We start from the raw sequence: 15817 nt of genomic DNA on the forward strand, positions 1-15817 counted from the left end.
TGAATAATTATCCAAATTTATCACATTGATGCAGAGAAATGAACCCAGCTCTTTAATTGTACTCATTGTACACAAGCATTAAAAAACACTATGTTCCTTCTTTGGGTCAAAATTTCTATTAAACAAAGAAATACTCTTTGTCCATGTATGCTGAAAGCTAATTGCTGTTGGAAATGTAGTTTTGTGAAACAACCATCAATAATGAGACCACATGTATTAAGGCTGCCTGGTTTTGTTTCAGGTTTTGTTTCATTGCTGCCATTTTAGGACTAGAAAGAGAAATGAGTCTCTCTTTTACACAATATTCCCATGCCATACATTTTCTTAATTGCTGGGTTGACATTATAGGCACTCCATAATTAGGCATGGTCTCATGACTACCATTCAGAACTGAACCTAAAGCAGAGGACTCATGTTCCCCTCTTAACTCTCCACCTCCTGTTAATTTTATGCATCATAACCTGCACAGAAGATGCAGAAAAGAGAGTTGTCTTCCTTCTTGGCTAATTTTTGTTAACAAATTGCCCCATTTTAGGGAAATTGTAGAGGATGGTCTGTTAACATTGTATCAGCGACCATCTGGGTTCTTCAACTGAATTAACACAGAATAGTAATAAAGCCTGTAAGAGTTTTAAACACTAAAAGGGCCAGTGAGCCTTTTTTCTGTTGTAGACAAAAACTGCATCCTGAATCCAAAACAGCCACTTCACCATTGTATGCCAGTTATTGTCACAAGAACAAAGTGAGACAAGATGAATTGATCAGCTTGAATTTGTCTTTACTGATGAAAGGTACAGGTCTTGTGAATCTGGGTTGATTCTACCAACTATCCACATGAAGAACTTAATGATCAGTTACCAAGGCTTCACTCAGAGGTACCAAGAGATTATGTTGGTACAGTCTATAAGAGGTAGCTTCTTTGTCATTTAAACTGTGATACAAAACAGGCTATTTCTATTTTTCTTGTATTAAATAATAACCTTTAAATCAATACATTTAGAAGGCAGATGCCTCTTTTAAACTAGGTCCATCCTGCCTAGTCTAGGGACAGAAATTCCAGAAACCAGTCCATTTAGTACCTCAAAGTTGGGCAAAAGGTAGAACAAGGTATTTCTTACATTGGGCTAGAGCTGGGGTGTTGGGAAGATATTGAGACTTATGTTCACTAGGTGAGTGTCCATCAGGAAGCAGTGTTTGTGTGGTAGCTCTGTTGTGTGACATAGAGAAGCAAATAGCATACTTTTATATCTAACCTTATCTTTCTGTGCATGAGCCAAAATACCAAATCTACACTTAAGTTCAGTGAATTGCAGGTGGCAGCTGGTATGACTCTGTGTGGCAGATATCTGCTAGTACAATGGCTTAACTTTTATTTTAAGAAAAATGTGATCTAGGAGCTGTGGCTGTGGCTCAGTGGTAGAACGCTCACCTAGCATGTGTGAGGCACGGAGTTCCACCCTTAGCACTACATTAAAAATAAATAAATAAATAAACAAAATAAAGGTAGTGTGCCCATCTACAACTAAATAAGAAATCTTTTTAAAAAAGGTGATATAATTATATGCAGAATGATTCAACAGATTTGCTCTTTAGATCCTGGGTAAATCCGTTATTTCACAATTTCATTTTTAGAAATTATTCTTTTGAATTTAAATCATAAAATATCAAGCAGTTATAAGAAAAAATGAGTTCATGTTACAAATATAAGTAGGGTATTTAGATTGTATCATTATGTTGATTTCTTACTGTTATTGCTTTCTGGATGAGGCTTTATTTAATATAGTATAATTGTTTAGCTTTTTAAATAAGACGTATGGCAATCTAAATGCTATATTTTTCTTGTCTTTATATTTTGCTTTTCAGGAATCATCCCAGTTATCTGGGCTCCCTGAATATGTTAAAATAGTGGAAGTTGGGCCTAGGGATGGACTGCAGAATGAAAAGGTAAGTTTATATTGGCTTTATTGAGTGTATTTCAAACACTCAGTTTAAATATTAACATTTCTTAGGATGTTAAAGACATGTTTATTTTCACTTGCTACTTGAGTTTATAAATCACATTTCTTTTCAGTTAGGAAGTGAATTTCTGTTTGTCAACAATAGACCCCATGTGACTTTACTTATAAACTAACTTTTTATGTTTTTATAGGTTATAGTTCCTACAGACATAAAAATTGAATTTATCAATCGACTTTCCCAAACTGGCTTGTCTGTAATAGAAGTAACCAGCTTTGTGTCCTCCAAATGGGTGCCACAGGTATTTAAATTCAGCTTCTTAATTAGACCATTAATTTAACAAGAATTATTTAGTAAATACTCTGATAAACATTCACCTGATATAATTGATTGTAATTACTAACTGTTATGGTTTAGATGTGGTGTCTTCAGAAGCTCATATGTGAGATAATGCAAGAAGGTATAGGGGAGAAATGACTGGGTTATAGCATTAGCCTAATCAGTGAATTAACCTCTGATGGGATTAATTAGGTGGAACTGGAGGCAGATGAGATGTGGCTAGAGAAAGTGGTTCACTGTGGGCATGGCTATGGGGTATACATTTTGTATCTGGAGAGCGGAGTCTTTCTGCTTCCTGCTCATCCTGTGAGCTGCTTCCTTCTGCCACACTCTCCACCATGATGTTTTGCCTCATCTTGAGCCCTAAGAAATGGAGTTTACTATCAATGGACTGAGACCTCTGAAACTGTGAGCCCCCAAATAAACTTTTCCTCCTCTACAGTTGTTCTGGTAGGGTCCTTTAGTTACAGCAATGAAAAAGCTGACTAAAACACTAACTTTCCATACTATTACAGAGAATTAACCTTGCCCTGATATGATTAAAGCAAAACCCCTTTGATGGAATTATTTATATGAATTGAATCCTAAAATCTACCTTGGAACTCAGTACTAATCCCACACTAACATATGGCCCAATGTAATGAGTCCAAGTTGAAGCTCTTAAATAGAAATTTAGGTACTTGCCTTCCATTTATCATTTTATGACTTAATTTATAAATAACCTGAATATTTCTTAGGACGTTAAAGCTTTCATAAAAAAAAAAAAAACTTAAGGCTTTATTTTTTTCATCTGATAAAAGGAAGTGATGATAAGTGGCCTGAACTGTCCCACAGAATTTCATATTAAAGGATGAGAAATAGCTATATGCTCCCTTAACTTTGATTCTTTCAATGCTTACATTTGCTAGAGATAAGACATGAAATTCATCAAAGATGAGATGAGGAAAGTCATCCATAGTCTTCTCTGGAGAATTGATAAGATAATAGAGCTTTATCCAGAGTTTTCAGGTGTTTGGCAACAGTCCTTGATTCTGAGAATGGATTCTACTTTTTGAAACACAAGTAGCATTTAGCAACCAGGACAGCCCTTTCCTTTCCTAATCCAGGGCCTGTTCTCCAACATGGAGAGTCTCTCCCCATTACTTAATTTCACTGATGATTTCTAATCCCACTCCCTGGTTTCCATTATTCTCTACTCTTTCGTTTAGTTTACTCCCCTAGGTACTCTCTTCCTGTCCTCTCTCACTCTTTTCATGACCACTGACTGAGTTTCAGGTTCTGCTCAGATTCTGATTCCAGTGCTGTCCTCTCCCTATGCTCTCTTCTTTGACTGTCCTTCCTACATCAACACCCACCTCTAAGATGAGTGCAAATCAATACTTGTAATCCTTCCATCTCTAATATATTTCACCTGAATGTGTCACTGGCACCTCAAACTCATTGGACTCAAAATCAAGCTCACAGTGTCCACCTTGCTGTATATGAAGTGTTCCCTTTGGAATCTTGGACTTTAATTTTCAAGGGACTCTCTTTTTTATTCACTCAATTGCTATTGTAGTCAGGGCTGCTATAATAGAATACACAAGTTTTGATGGCTCGGGTGAAGGAATTATCATAGTTCTGGAGGCTGGGAAGTCCAAAATCAAGATTTCAGCAGAGATGGTATCTAGGGAAGACCTACTTCCTAGTTTGTACATAGTGATCTTATTGTATCTTCATATGTTGGACAGAAGAAGAAGGAAGCAAGTTCTCTCTTGTCTCTTCTTATAAGAACATTGATCTCATTATATCCTCTATCATCTAAAGTCTCCCCAAGCCTCACCTGCTAATACAATGGAATTTAAGATTTCAACATAAATTCTGGGAGGATTCAAACATCCAGTTGATAACAATTATTGACTCTTAGAATTCTTATTCCCCGGTGTAGTCTATACTTGTCTCTTTTTTCAATCTCATATTAGTAAACAAGACTTTCATTGACCATAAATGATGTTCCTAAGCATAGGTAGAGGACAGCACTGGAATCAGAATTTAAAGAGCCTGGGAACTTTGGTCTGCTATTCAAGTCCTCCATTTGCAGCCTCTTTTTCTTTTCAGCCTTAACTTCATTACTATATTTCACTTTACTGAAGATCTTGCTAAACCAAACTGTTCCTTGTTCCTGGTTTTCATGTCCTACCCATTTATATAGACACTTGTTATTTTCATCTCAATTTCTGCATTTTTCAGCAGTTATTACAGAATGATGTGAAAATGTTAAAGTCCTTTTCATTACAATGCATTTGAGGTAACAGAATCTGCAATGGGTTTTTCACTGATGTGTCGCTTTTCAGTTATCTTTATTTCTCCTCAAAGCAGTTATTTTCCTCTATCCCACTGTCACTTTGTATTTTTTAAGTATTCTCCAATTGTCTACTACCTAGACCATGAGCATTATGAAGATCAGGAGTCTTACTCATCATTGTATCCCCAGTGCTTGGGATATAATAAGTAGGTGCACAAGAAATTATTGTGAAATGAATAAGGAATCAGCCTTATAAGAAAAATAAAGTATTACTTTCAGTTATCTGGTATGGGCAAGTGACTCATTTTTATTCATGTATTTATTCCTACATAATTAAGGGTATACATATTTCCCTTAGGTAAACAAATAGGTTGATTATTCTAGGCATATTTCCTGGAGATTTTTATTTTGCAAAATTCTCATTGTTTCACTAGCTGTCATTGTTTGTAAGGGAGTGAAAATCCTTTCCATCTGTAAGTCTTTATGAATTTACTTGATATTTGTTGCTGTTGCTGTTGTTTCTTGTCTGTGCTCACTTCACATGATATGCTGGTTTAACTTTATAATTAGGATTAGGAAAGAGGACAGTTCTTGATAATATTAACCAATGAATATTTCAAATATCAACTTTTGCTAATCCTCTTCAAGATTGTTTTTCCCCCTCAGCAGAAGATAAAATATTCTTCCTGACAATGATTCTCATGGTCATATTTTGTTATTATGCAAAAGTAAACATTGACTGATGGGTTATTCTTCAGACCCATCTATGAGGGCATTTAAAAAGATGAGCCTGGAATCCTTTCTAAAGGCCATACTTTTTCTTGCACACCTACAGAAGAGAAAAGATGGGCAAAAGAAAAGGAAAGGCAGTCTCCTGTGAGCAGTAACTGGAAAATGCCTCCTGGCCTCCCTTAAATAGATACATGTGATAGGACTATAAAATCACATGATTTATTCTGAGTTTGGTCCTGAGTTGAATTTGGGACTTAACCTACTGAGATTTAATGAACTCTTTCTAGGCTCAAGGTATTTTCAAATAAGCGATTGGATTTCCCCACATAGTTCTAGAGGAGCTGTGATGAGGAGAAATGCATCTAAAACTGTGTCCCTGTTTGCATTCTGCCTTGCACTTTGAGTAAGCAACTTAACCTCTCTGAACCTCAGAAATCCCAGCAGTGGTGCCTGCAGCACAGGGGGATTGCAAGGAGGCTACTAGGACACACAAATGGTCCATGAATGTGAATACCCAGAGTCTGGAGTGCATGGTCACAGTGTTTTCCATAATGGCCATACTAACATATATTTAATTTTAATGTTCATCTGGTTTATATGTATTTCAAACCAAAAAGAAGTGATGTAAATGAATCACATGTCTGCAAAAGAGCAGTGAGTCTGAATCTAGGATATGGGACTCATCTTCCTAAGTCATACCAGTCACTTTCTGCATAACAAACTGAGTGATTTTCAAAAGGCAATCTTGAGGATAATCTATTTGTACAATTTGACTATTTAGATTTCAATGAGCTTGATTTTTAAAAAAATTTCTTTTAAAATTTTATATCATTCTCATTTCAGAAGAAAATCATAGACCAGACACCTTTACCTTAAAATAATATCTGAGGTCTGAGATTTTTAACATAATTATTGTAGTACAATAGCTTATTCATAATAGTGTCTGAATAACTTTGTTTCTAAAGGCAAATGTGCGTTGTTTTAAATAGATATTCTCTACATCTTATGTATTTTTTTCTTTTTTTTCCTATCAAATGTAGGTCATGGGAATATTACTCTAGTTTGTGTTTACATTGTTGCTTGTTCACTTATTTCTTTTTTTAGCATTTTGAGGCTTTTTTTTTTTTTTTTTACAGCTTCCCTCCTACTGTTTTGTTTGGCAAAGACTTTCTAACTGAAACAGCTAAAAGAGAATTTCCAAGGTAGCAGGGTGCCATATAAAACAGGATCCCACACCTATAATCTAAATGGCCAGAGATGATAAAATACCTGCCATTAAAAAATACATGTTCTTTACAACTTATCTGGAAAAAGGTTTTCTTTAGAGTGACATGTAATGTAAGAGAATTTGAAACAAGTCCAGGTAGCCCTTTACTTCTATGGAATATACAATAACAATAGAGAATTAAAACATATTTATAAAAATAGATAGGCTTCTTGAACTTTGGAATGTGGCTGTTAGTAGTTATGATGTTTAAATTGTTATAAATGGAGTAATTTTAAAACATGATCTAGAATTTTACATTCATCTTTAATTTACTAAATGTATCAACATCCTATTTTTATGTATTCCATATGCAAAGGCTCAGTCATAAATACTTAATCCTTGATTAATTAATTTTCAACTATTTGAATAGATAGATTACAAGTTTTAACAGCAGGATTAGAAATGCGTTAGGTTGACAAAAGTAGAAGGAAAAGTAACAATTATTTACAGGTCATTCTAACACTGTAAATATGGCCTAAGCACATGTTAGTTAGCCTAAGGAATGTGTAACTTTTCCTTATTTTCCTTTTAGTGTGTAGTACAATTAGTTCTTTATTGGCAATGAAAGCACATTTATTGGTTTCAGGTTTAAATTTACATCGATGAGATGCAGGAGGCTGTAATTTCTGCTCACAAGTCCTGTCCTGTCATTTCTGACTCTGCCCTTTCTGAAGAACATGGGTGTGTGGAAGAGAGGAAATTGATAATGTAATGGAATATGATGTGTGTATGTGTGTGTGTGTGTGTGTGTGTGTATGTGTGTGTGTGTAAGAAAGAAAGAGAGTGAAAGAGAAAGAAGTCAGAAAGCCCCAGATTGTTTGCTTATAAGACACAGCTAGCTGTCTGAGCAACTGAATCCTTGTGGAGGGTTCCATTGCATTATATAGCCCAGGTGAGTTGGCCCTACCAGCAATATACAAAAGATCTTGGTAAAATTTACCAGGATCTTGATACCTATTTTCTGGTATTACAGGAATCCCTTTAACCAGATGAGGGGAGGGAATGGTGGGACACTGGCTGAAAGGGAGCAAGACTTGACCCAAAGTTTCTCCAAAGGAGTTTGATTTGGAATACTAAATTATCTGCTTAATACACTATTTTATAATGCCCACTAAGATGCTGCCATGGAGGTTAAAGCTGTATTGTGACCTGTCAGTGTCTTATCTTGTTACCTCTAGACCTTCCATGTATTTGTATAATAGAGATGGATCTGTTTAGTGACCTCAGTCAGCCTCAGGAACCAACCATTTCTAATCACCAAGAATATCCTTTATTTAGGATATCTTTGTCTTTTCTATGAGTTCAAGTCCAGGTGCACATAATAATTCTGTTTCCTTTAAAATCTTTATATTAAGAGTTTTAACTGTACATTTTATTTAGAAACTACGTCTAAATATTATACTGTTTTTCAAACTATTTGAGCATATCGAATTTCTTGCATGTCAGATAAATGTTGTTTGTTCAATATTTGGTCCCAAGGTAGGACTGAAGAAGCTAGGTGCTTTTGTAAATGACTTTAGATGATTATTGAATGTAAATAGGGGAAATTCTGCTCTAAGAATTATATTCATATAGATAAAATACATTAGTTCGTCAAGAAAGCAGAAAATAAGCATATACTATTTGTCACCTCAATTTGTTCCTAATATTTAACAGAATGAACTGTAGACCCTTCCGATTGCTTCAACAGGTGTAAAGGTTGTCCACTGAGTATATAGCTTGTGACTTATATTCTGTATTAGTGTCCATGTGTGTGTGTATGTGTGTTTTCAAATATGTACAATTTCCACATACCCCTGGGAGCTACTAAAATTGATCAGGTTCTTCTTATTGTCTGCATAACACATAATTCCAAAATTTAGTGGCTTAAAACATAGCAATGTTCATTTTTTTTTTTTGTAGATAAAAAATTCAGGAATAGCTCAATTGGGCACTCTAGAGTTTTCTCAGGTACTAATAGACAGATGGCAGTCAGAGCTGAACAGATGGGGCTGGGTGGATGGGGCAATGGGGACGGGCTGGGCACCTCTCTTCATGTTCTCAGAGCCTCTTCACAAGGTTCCTGATGGGATAGTTTGGACTTTATCACAGCTTGTTCTTTTTGGATATCTAATAATATAGCTCAGAGTCCCAAAAATGAGTGCTCCAAGAGGCAGGCAAAAGTGGTATTCATTTTACAATCAAGCCTTGTAAATTATACAGCATTACCTTTCCATGATCTATCAGAAACAGTGACAAAGCTTACCCAAAGCCTCAGGGAGGATAAAAGCACTACCTTTTGTTTTGTTTTGTTTTGTTTTTGTCCAGGGATTAAACTCAGGGACTCTTAACCACTGAGCCACATCCCCAGGCCCATTTTGTACTTTATTTAGAGACAGATTCTCACTGAGTTGCTTAGCACCTTGCTTTCGCTGAGGCTGGCTCTGAAATTGCGATCCTCCTGCCTCAGCCTCCTGAACCTCTGGGATTACAGGCCTGTGCCACCAGAGCCAGCCAGGCACCACTGTTTGATTGAAGTGTGGCATTCTGGAAGGAGGGCAAGTGGCTCAAGGTCACTTTTTAAAATCTTTCTTTTAAATGGACTAGCAATTAACCTAATTATGTGGGGTTTTTTTCCTTACTGATAATTAAAGAATAAATACAGTTTATAGAGAAACAAGCTCAGCATTCTGAAATGCCTAAATTCCAAGCAACACATATTTTAATGCTGCCATGATTACCAGTGCTTTTGAAATGAGTCCAGTTAGCCTCTCACTTAGATGGAACACATAATAGCAGCACTCCTACCAACTCCCTTTACAAAATTGCTTTCCCCCAAATGAGATTGGGTTGAACATTCGAGGGAGAGGTATTGTGTAGACAACACGAGAGTGAAACCCTGCATCAAGGACCCTCTGCATTTTTCTCATCCCCATTTACAGTTAAGGTAGATCTAGGATGAAACTGGTGAAGGAGAGTCATTGGCATGTGCCTTCATAACTATTTCTGTCCTGAAGTGAAGCCAGACTTTTCCTTTACACCTATTTCCAAACAAATAGCCCAAACTAGAGAGGGAAATACTACAGGAGGGGAAATAACTCTTCTGCCAGAAAGGAAGAAGGAAAAAGCCAGAAAGTAAAGGGGCAAAGTTAAGAGCTTACAGTTTCTTTCTTTTACCCAATAAGCCCCTGCAACGTATCCGGAAAACAGTGAGCACACACTGCTGCACAAATTGCTGTGGAATATATGGTTTCCATGTATTTTGGAAGCTATGTCTTTCACATGAGACCTGGTCATTAATGTCCCAACTCTGGATGGACACTGTTACAGAGAATCTACTGTAACCCACCTCTCATATCTCACATGTGACACATGACTCAGTTCAGTGCCTTACATTATTTAGGTTTTTGCTTACTTATTCTTTTTTTTATTTTATTTTATTTTATTTTATTTATTTATTTTTTTATTGATTGTTCAAAACATTACAGAGCTCAAGACATATCATCTTTCATACATTCGACTCAATTGGGTTTTGAACTCCCCAAATACATAATACAGACTCACTTCTGTTACATACTCACATTTTTACATTGCTTACTTATTCTTGAAAGAAAAAAAAAAATGTGAGGAAGGTGTTTTATTTTCAGAGCACAAGTTATTGTACTCCAGAAATGAAAAGTAGTAATTAGATTTTTGTTGATCTTAGCACAGACCCTGCATTATTTTAAGTTGTGACATTAAAATGTTCGTCAAAATATGCAATTTTCTCCTTTTACATGAAAATAACTGTGTATTCTGAATATTAAACTAGACATTGTCTACATTATGGTGTTAAAGTTGATTTACATCCTGTGCAAATGTTACTTATATAGTAAGTAACATTTGGGACTCACTACATTTCTGCATACAATGATGATCTCAATTTCTATATTTCTCTGATCAAGAAAGGAGAGGGATGTTGCTTCATCTTTTATGAGTTTAAAGCCATGATTAAGTTTATTTTATTTTATTTTATTTTATTGGTATCAGGGATTAAACCCAGGAGTGCTTAACCCACATCTTCAGCCCTTTTCAGTTTTTAGTTTGAGACAGGGTCTCACAAAGTTGCTTAGGGCCTTGCTAAGTTGCTGAGGCTGGCCTCCAACTTGCAATCGTCCTGTCTCAGCTTCCCATGTCACTGAGATTTAAAGTGTACACTATTATGCTTGGCTGAAAGCAATAATTAACTTCAAATGCAATATTTTAAAGCTGCCGCATTGTATAATTTTATCCCTGCTCCTGTTTTCACATAGGGTAAGCAATTGCCTGAAGTATATTCAAAAAAGTTTAAAATACCCTTTGTTTCTCTTACATCATAATATGGAAATATGAACAAAAGTTTGGCAGGTGGGAAAACAGCATTTTTTTTTCTGTCTTTGAACTTGTTTGAGGATAGTATACAATAAAATAAGAAAAAAAATGTGTTGTTAACATTGTTTGGTACTACTCAGCATTTAACAATGACTTTTTCTGTTCTACTACCATATCAAAGAAAAAGCAAAGCTGATAATTAAAAACAATAATGCCAGCAATTTTATTGGCTAGATTTTTTTTCAAGAAGAACATGTAATTTCAATGTATTTTGGCCTTTTCTCACATTAGGCTAAAAACAAATATATTAAAAGATTCATTATGCCAAGCTTGAACTACTTTTCAATAAATTTGTTTGATCAGTTACATGTTGATTAACAAATTGGTTTTCTTTGTTCTTAGACTTGTAAGAGTATAAAGCAAAATATTAGAATAAAATATTTTATTTCATCTTTTATTCAATTTTATTGATTTTATTATTTTCATTAAATTTTCTATAAGTTTACCCATTAAAAAAATAACTAAATTTTCAAAGTCACTTGGACTACATTAAAATTCCACTTTTGTTTCTGACCAAAACTTTCTTAAACTTTGGTCCCTAGTAGAGCTATCTGGATGCACTAACATTTGAGAGCTCTGTATAATATAATTGTATAAAATGTTGAGCCAAATAAAGGTCCATTTGGCCCAGAAAGACTTGACTCTGACATTTTAATGGTCTTTTTTGCAGGACTCTGAGTTTGTTGATCTTATTTTAGCAGAAACTCATTCCATTGATGTCTCTCCTGCTAAGCCACTTAAATGCAATCTACTCTGGGAGACACAGAGTGTGCCCAAAGGACTAGTTGAGGGGGAACTAAAGTCCTTCCAATGTGACATAGTTACAACTTGCTCACTTGAAAAATCACATTCATTACTCAAAACCTGGTTTAAAATATAAAACAGTAGGGTGTTAATGTGGTCCAATTTGCTCACCAGTTTTGAGTACGTTGAGTAGAACTGACTTTTAAGAATTCATGACCCTTCTATACTGAGCACTATAAATAAACACATTATACCAGTTTTTAGAAATAGATAATGATTTTAAAAGATGAATTTTGCTAATATTTATAAAGAATTTCACTTTTTAAGTAATTTTTAAAAATAAAAAGTAGTTTTTCTGGTTTTAGATACATGCATATCAATCTACAATTGTCTGATTAAGTTGCTGGAAAATATAGAGGTAATATGGACTAAAGAGAGAAATAAATCTTAATGTTAAATGTAATATATATTCAAAATCACATTAGACAATAGATAAATGTTATATTTTAAAATATACACACTAAGAAACTTATAAATGCTAATATTTTACTTTTTTTTACAAATTTGATTAAATAAAACAGATAAGTATATTTCCCTTCCAGTATATATATAAATAGAAAACATTTTATAAAACATGTGATTTTATTACTCTTTTACATTTTTAAAATATCTATCCATTTCTCTTGAATAGGCTAATTTGGATTATTACTTTGTAGAATAATAGAATATTTTGTAACACCTATTGATTTTAGATATTCTTCATAGTAATATAGAGGACATTCTTTTGAAGAATTTCATAATGCCTTTGAAAAATTTAATTTGCTATTAAAAAGCTTATAGGCTATAGTTAAACATTCTTTGTTATATCAGTATGTTGAAGCAAATTCATGTTAATAACTTCATAGCACTAATCCTAATTACTATGACCTTCTACATCTATGAGATGAGATCTATTGGTAAGTTTAGCACAATCATTAGTTTAAAAATGCATGTTTCTTACACTGAATTCTGCTTATAGTTTATACTAAGAAATGTATTACCTGTCGTCTAAGTATAATAATTTCTCCCACCCTACCCCACAACCTCCAAGTTGCAGACTTCCTGAGCTTTTGGGGACATCATTATATCTATTATTTAACGTGTGCTTTCTGATGGAGCAACAGAAAATCTGAGACCTGAACATTACTCATTTTATGATATGATTTGGTAAAGTATTTTAATCTCTCTGTCTTGGATCCTTTTCGTTTATTCATTCTCTCATTCATTGCTTTTATTGTGTCTCTATTTACATCTGTATTGAATTCTTTGTAGGACTCAAAAATTGAATAACAGGAAGTTGCTAACAATAACCACAATGTATGCCTAACAAGGCAGTTAAAAAGTTAAAATGAATAATAGGAATAAAATCACTAAAATAGTTAAAACTCATACAAAGGTGTTCTAAAAATCCATTGAATATCTTTAAATGAGTTATAATCAAATAAGCCCTTGAATGTGTTGAGCAGTTTATCTTTGGGCATCTGGCCAACCTTTGAGGTTCTTCTGCCTTTTGCAATATTTATTCAGAGATCTCCGGATTCATATCATGGCTAAATCACAAGCTATTGCAGTGATGGTGTTGATTTTCATGGCAATAAAATACTTTTTGCCACAGCTTTTTCTCATTGTCAGTATTTTATTTCCAGGGAGTTAGTCCACCTCTTACAACCCAAGTCTACCCTCTTTCTCATTATTGTAGCCACCTATAATGTTTAGAGTTGGCTTGAAGAAGGGCATTTAAGAATAGAAGGGAAACTCCATTTACAGTCAGTACAGAATGAGTACAGTTGGATCCAGTCTTTTAAAATTCACTTCTGCTTTCATGTAAAGAAAATAACTACAATGTTATTATAGAACACAAAGGCATAATATATGAGAGGTAGCACAGTTGAGTGGGAAGAAAATTATACTGGGAGCTTTGAGACTTCTTGCCCCTACTTCAGAATGATGTTGGGAATGTGATTGTTTTGACGTGGGAAGACCAGGAGGGTTGTCGCAAAAGGCATTGACCTGAACAAAGAATAACTAATGTATAGTGCTTATGTTTATCTTGGGAAACTGGAAAATGTTATTGAATAAAATGACCTGTGTTTCCCTGTCCAGAACATTCCTCTCTCAGTTTGCAACCCACAAATCCATTTGGGTAGGTTGAGGTTATTGTATAATTTAAAAATGAGTACTTGTAGTCCTTGGTGGATTAGGATTAAAATGCCTGTGTTTACAGGAAGACTCTCAGTGGCTTGGTCTCTCTTAATAAGGAGCACAGGCATTGCATCCAGGAGAGGGCAGTACAGGCGTCCTTGGTAAACAAAGGTAAGGTTGAAAAAGGAAGTACAGGAAGTCATACACCAGACCAAATTAGTTTTCAGGCTTCTGGACTTAAGAAGTTTTGTGAGTATAGTGTCAGACCATTTTAGCTTTGGCAGCCAAGACAGAGTATTGGGAAGGGGGGGGGGGGGAAGAAAAGAAAAAAAAAACAAAAAACTGGATGTTCAATTTTCCAGAGATTTCCTGTGTTTATTATTGTAAGACTGTGATTTATTAAAACTGTCTTAGTTCTTCAAGCAGACCAAGATTTCCTCTATGCTACTGAGGCTAAGATATATGGAATTTGTGTAAAGAGTCTGTGAATGAGACAGGGTTATAGTACCCAGGCTACAGTGCTATGCATAGCTGGCCAGAGCATTTTCACCCATCATAGTCAGGATAGATACTGTTAGAACCATTTTTTCTCATTACTGAATTTATGAATGTTACCATTAAGAGGAATTACTGCTCAAATTGATGTTTGAGTTATAGGGTCTGAAACCACATTATTTACATTTTTAGATTGATCAATGGCATGTGTTGAAAAAAATTGCATACTCTGTATCTGTCTTTCCTGATGTACTCCTGCATACAGAAAGTAATACCATCAGTTATGTCTAATCTGGCCAGTGGAGATGGTAGACAAACAACTCCTGACAGTGTCTACTTATCTTGAAGAAATATGAATGTTGTCCTGGATTATGGTGTTGGTAGTGGGGCAAAAGCAAAGCATCCTTTACAAATATTTTTGAAAAATATTTAGCATACTATAAGGTTATAGGTCCATGAGTTTAAGTCTATTGTCTGGCAAAATTTAAGATTGTTTATTAAGTAGAAAACTTAGAGACACAGATTCGCCTAGAAATATTATGAATATGCCAAGAATAAGACATATTTAGTTGACTTCAATTTTTTTGTTGGTAGTATTTCTGATGTGGTAAGGCAAAGCAATACTATAGATACTATAAATCTGTATTTCAGAAAATTTCTGGACTATCATGATGATGTCACTATGGAAGATAGGAAATTTCACAAAGGATGCTATTTTCCAAACTTTTATTAATCACTGAAACTTCTTGTTTTTACCTTGGATAGAATCTTATGTTGAACCTCAATACATGATATAGATGGGAACAGATCTGTTTAGGTCCCTCCCCAGGTCCTAGGATTAATCTTATCAATGTGTTCAATTACTGTTATGGTTTAGATGATGAGGTGTCCCCAAAAGCTCATATGTGAGACAATGAAAGAATATCCAGAGGTGAAAGATTAGATTATGGGAGGTATAGACTAATGGGTGTATTAATCCACTGATATGGATTAACTGGTTGGTAACTGTAGGCAAGTGGGATATAGCTGAAGGAAGTAGGTCATCGGGGGAGTAACTGTGGGGTTTATATTCTGTGGGGTTTATATTTTGTCTGTGGTGAAGGGACCTCTCTGCTTCCTGTTACTATGTCCTGGGATGCTTTCTTCTGTCACATTCTCTCACCATGTTGTTTTGTGCACCTAAGCCCTGAAGACAGCTGACCATGGACTGAACCTCCAAACCCCAATAATTTTGATGATGAGTCTAAATTAAAGGTACTAGATTTATTAGGTAGTAGATTTTATTATTTAGATAATACAATATGCCTCTAAATTGTTTGACCTGAATTCTTTTTAACAAGTTTTGTTTTTGCCATTTTGATACACAAACTATTTAGCAGTAGCCAAAATGAAAATATAGAAGTTATGGAAGATGTATTTATCAAGGAGTT

General features: G+C 34.8%; 1 protein-coding gene across 4 annotated transcripts in view; it reads left to right on the plus strand.

Annotated features, from left to right (window-relative positions):
* Positions 1 to 15817, plus strand: part of Hmgcll1 (3-hydroxy-3-methylglutaryl-CoA lyase like 1) — a 157856-nt gene that overhangs the window by 54852 nt on the left and 87187 nt on the right. For all 4 annotated transcript variants that reach the window (XM_040282831.2, XM_078019857.1, XM_005318543.4 and 1 more), the window contains exons 2-3: positions 1864 to 1944; positions 2150 to 2257. In XM_040282831.2, coding sequence (XP_040138765.1) covers positions 1864 to 1944; positions 2150 to 2257 — 189 coding nt within the window. The remainder of the gene's footprint in view (positions 1 to 1863; positions 1945 to 2149; positions 2258 to 15817) is intronic.

The sequence above is a fragment of the Ictidomys tridecemlineatus genome, chromosome 8 (assembly GCF_052094955.1).
Source record: "Ictidomys tridecemlineatus isolate mIctTri1 chromosome 8, mIctTri1.hap1, whole genome shotgun sequence".
Lineage (NCBI taxonomy): Eukaryota > Metazoa > Chordata > Mammalia > Rodentia > Sciuridae > Ictidomys > Ictidomys tridecemlineatus.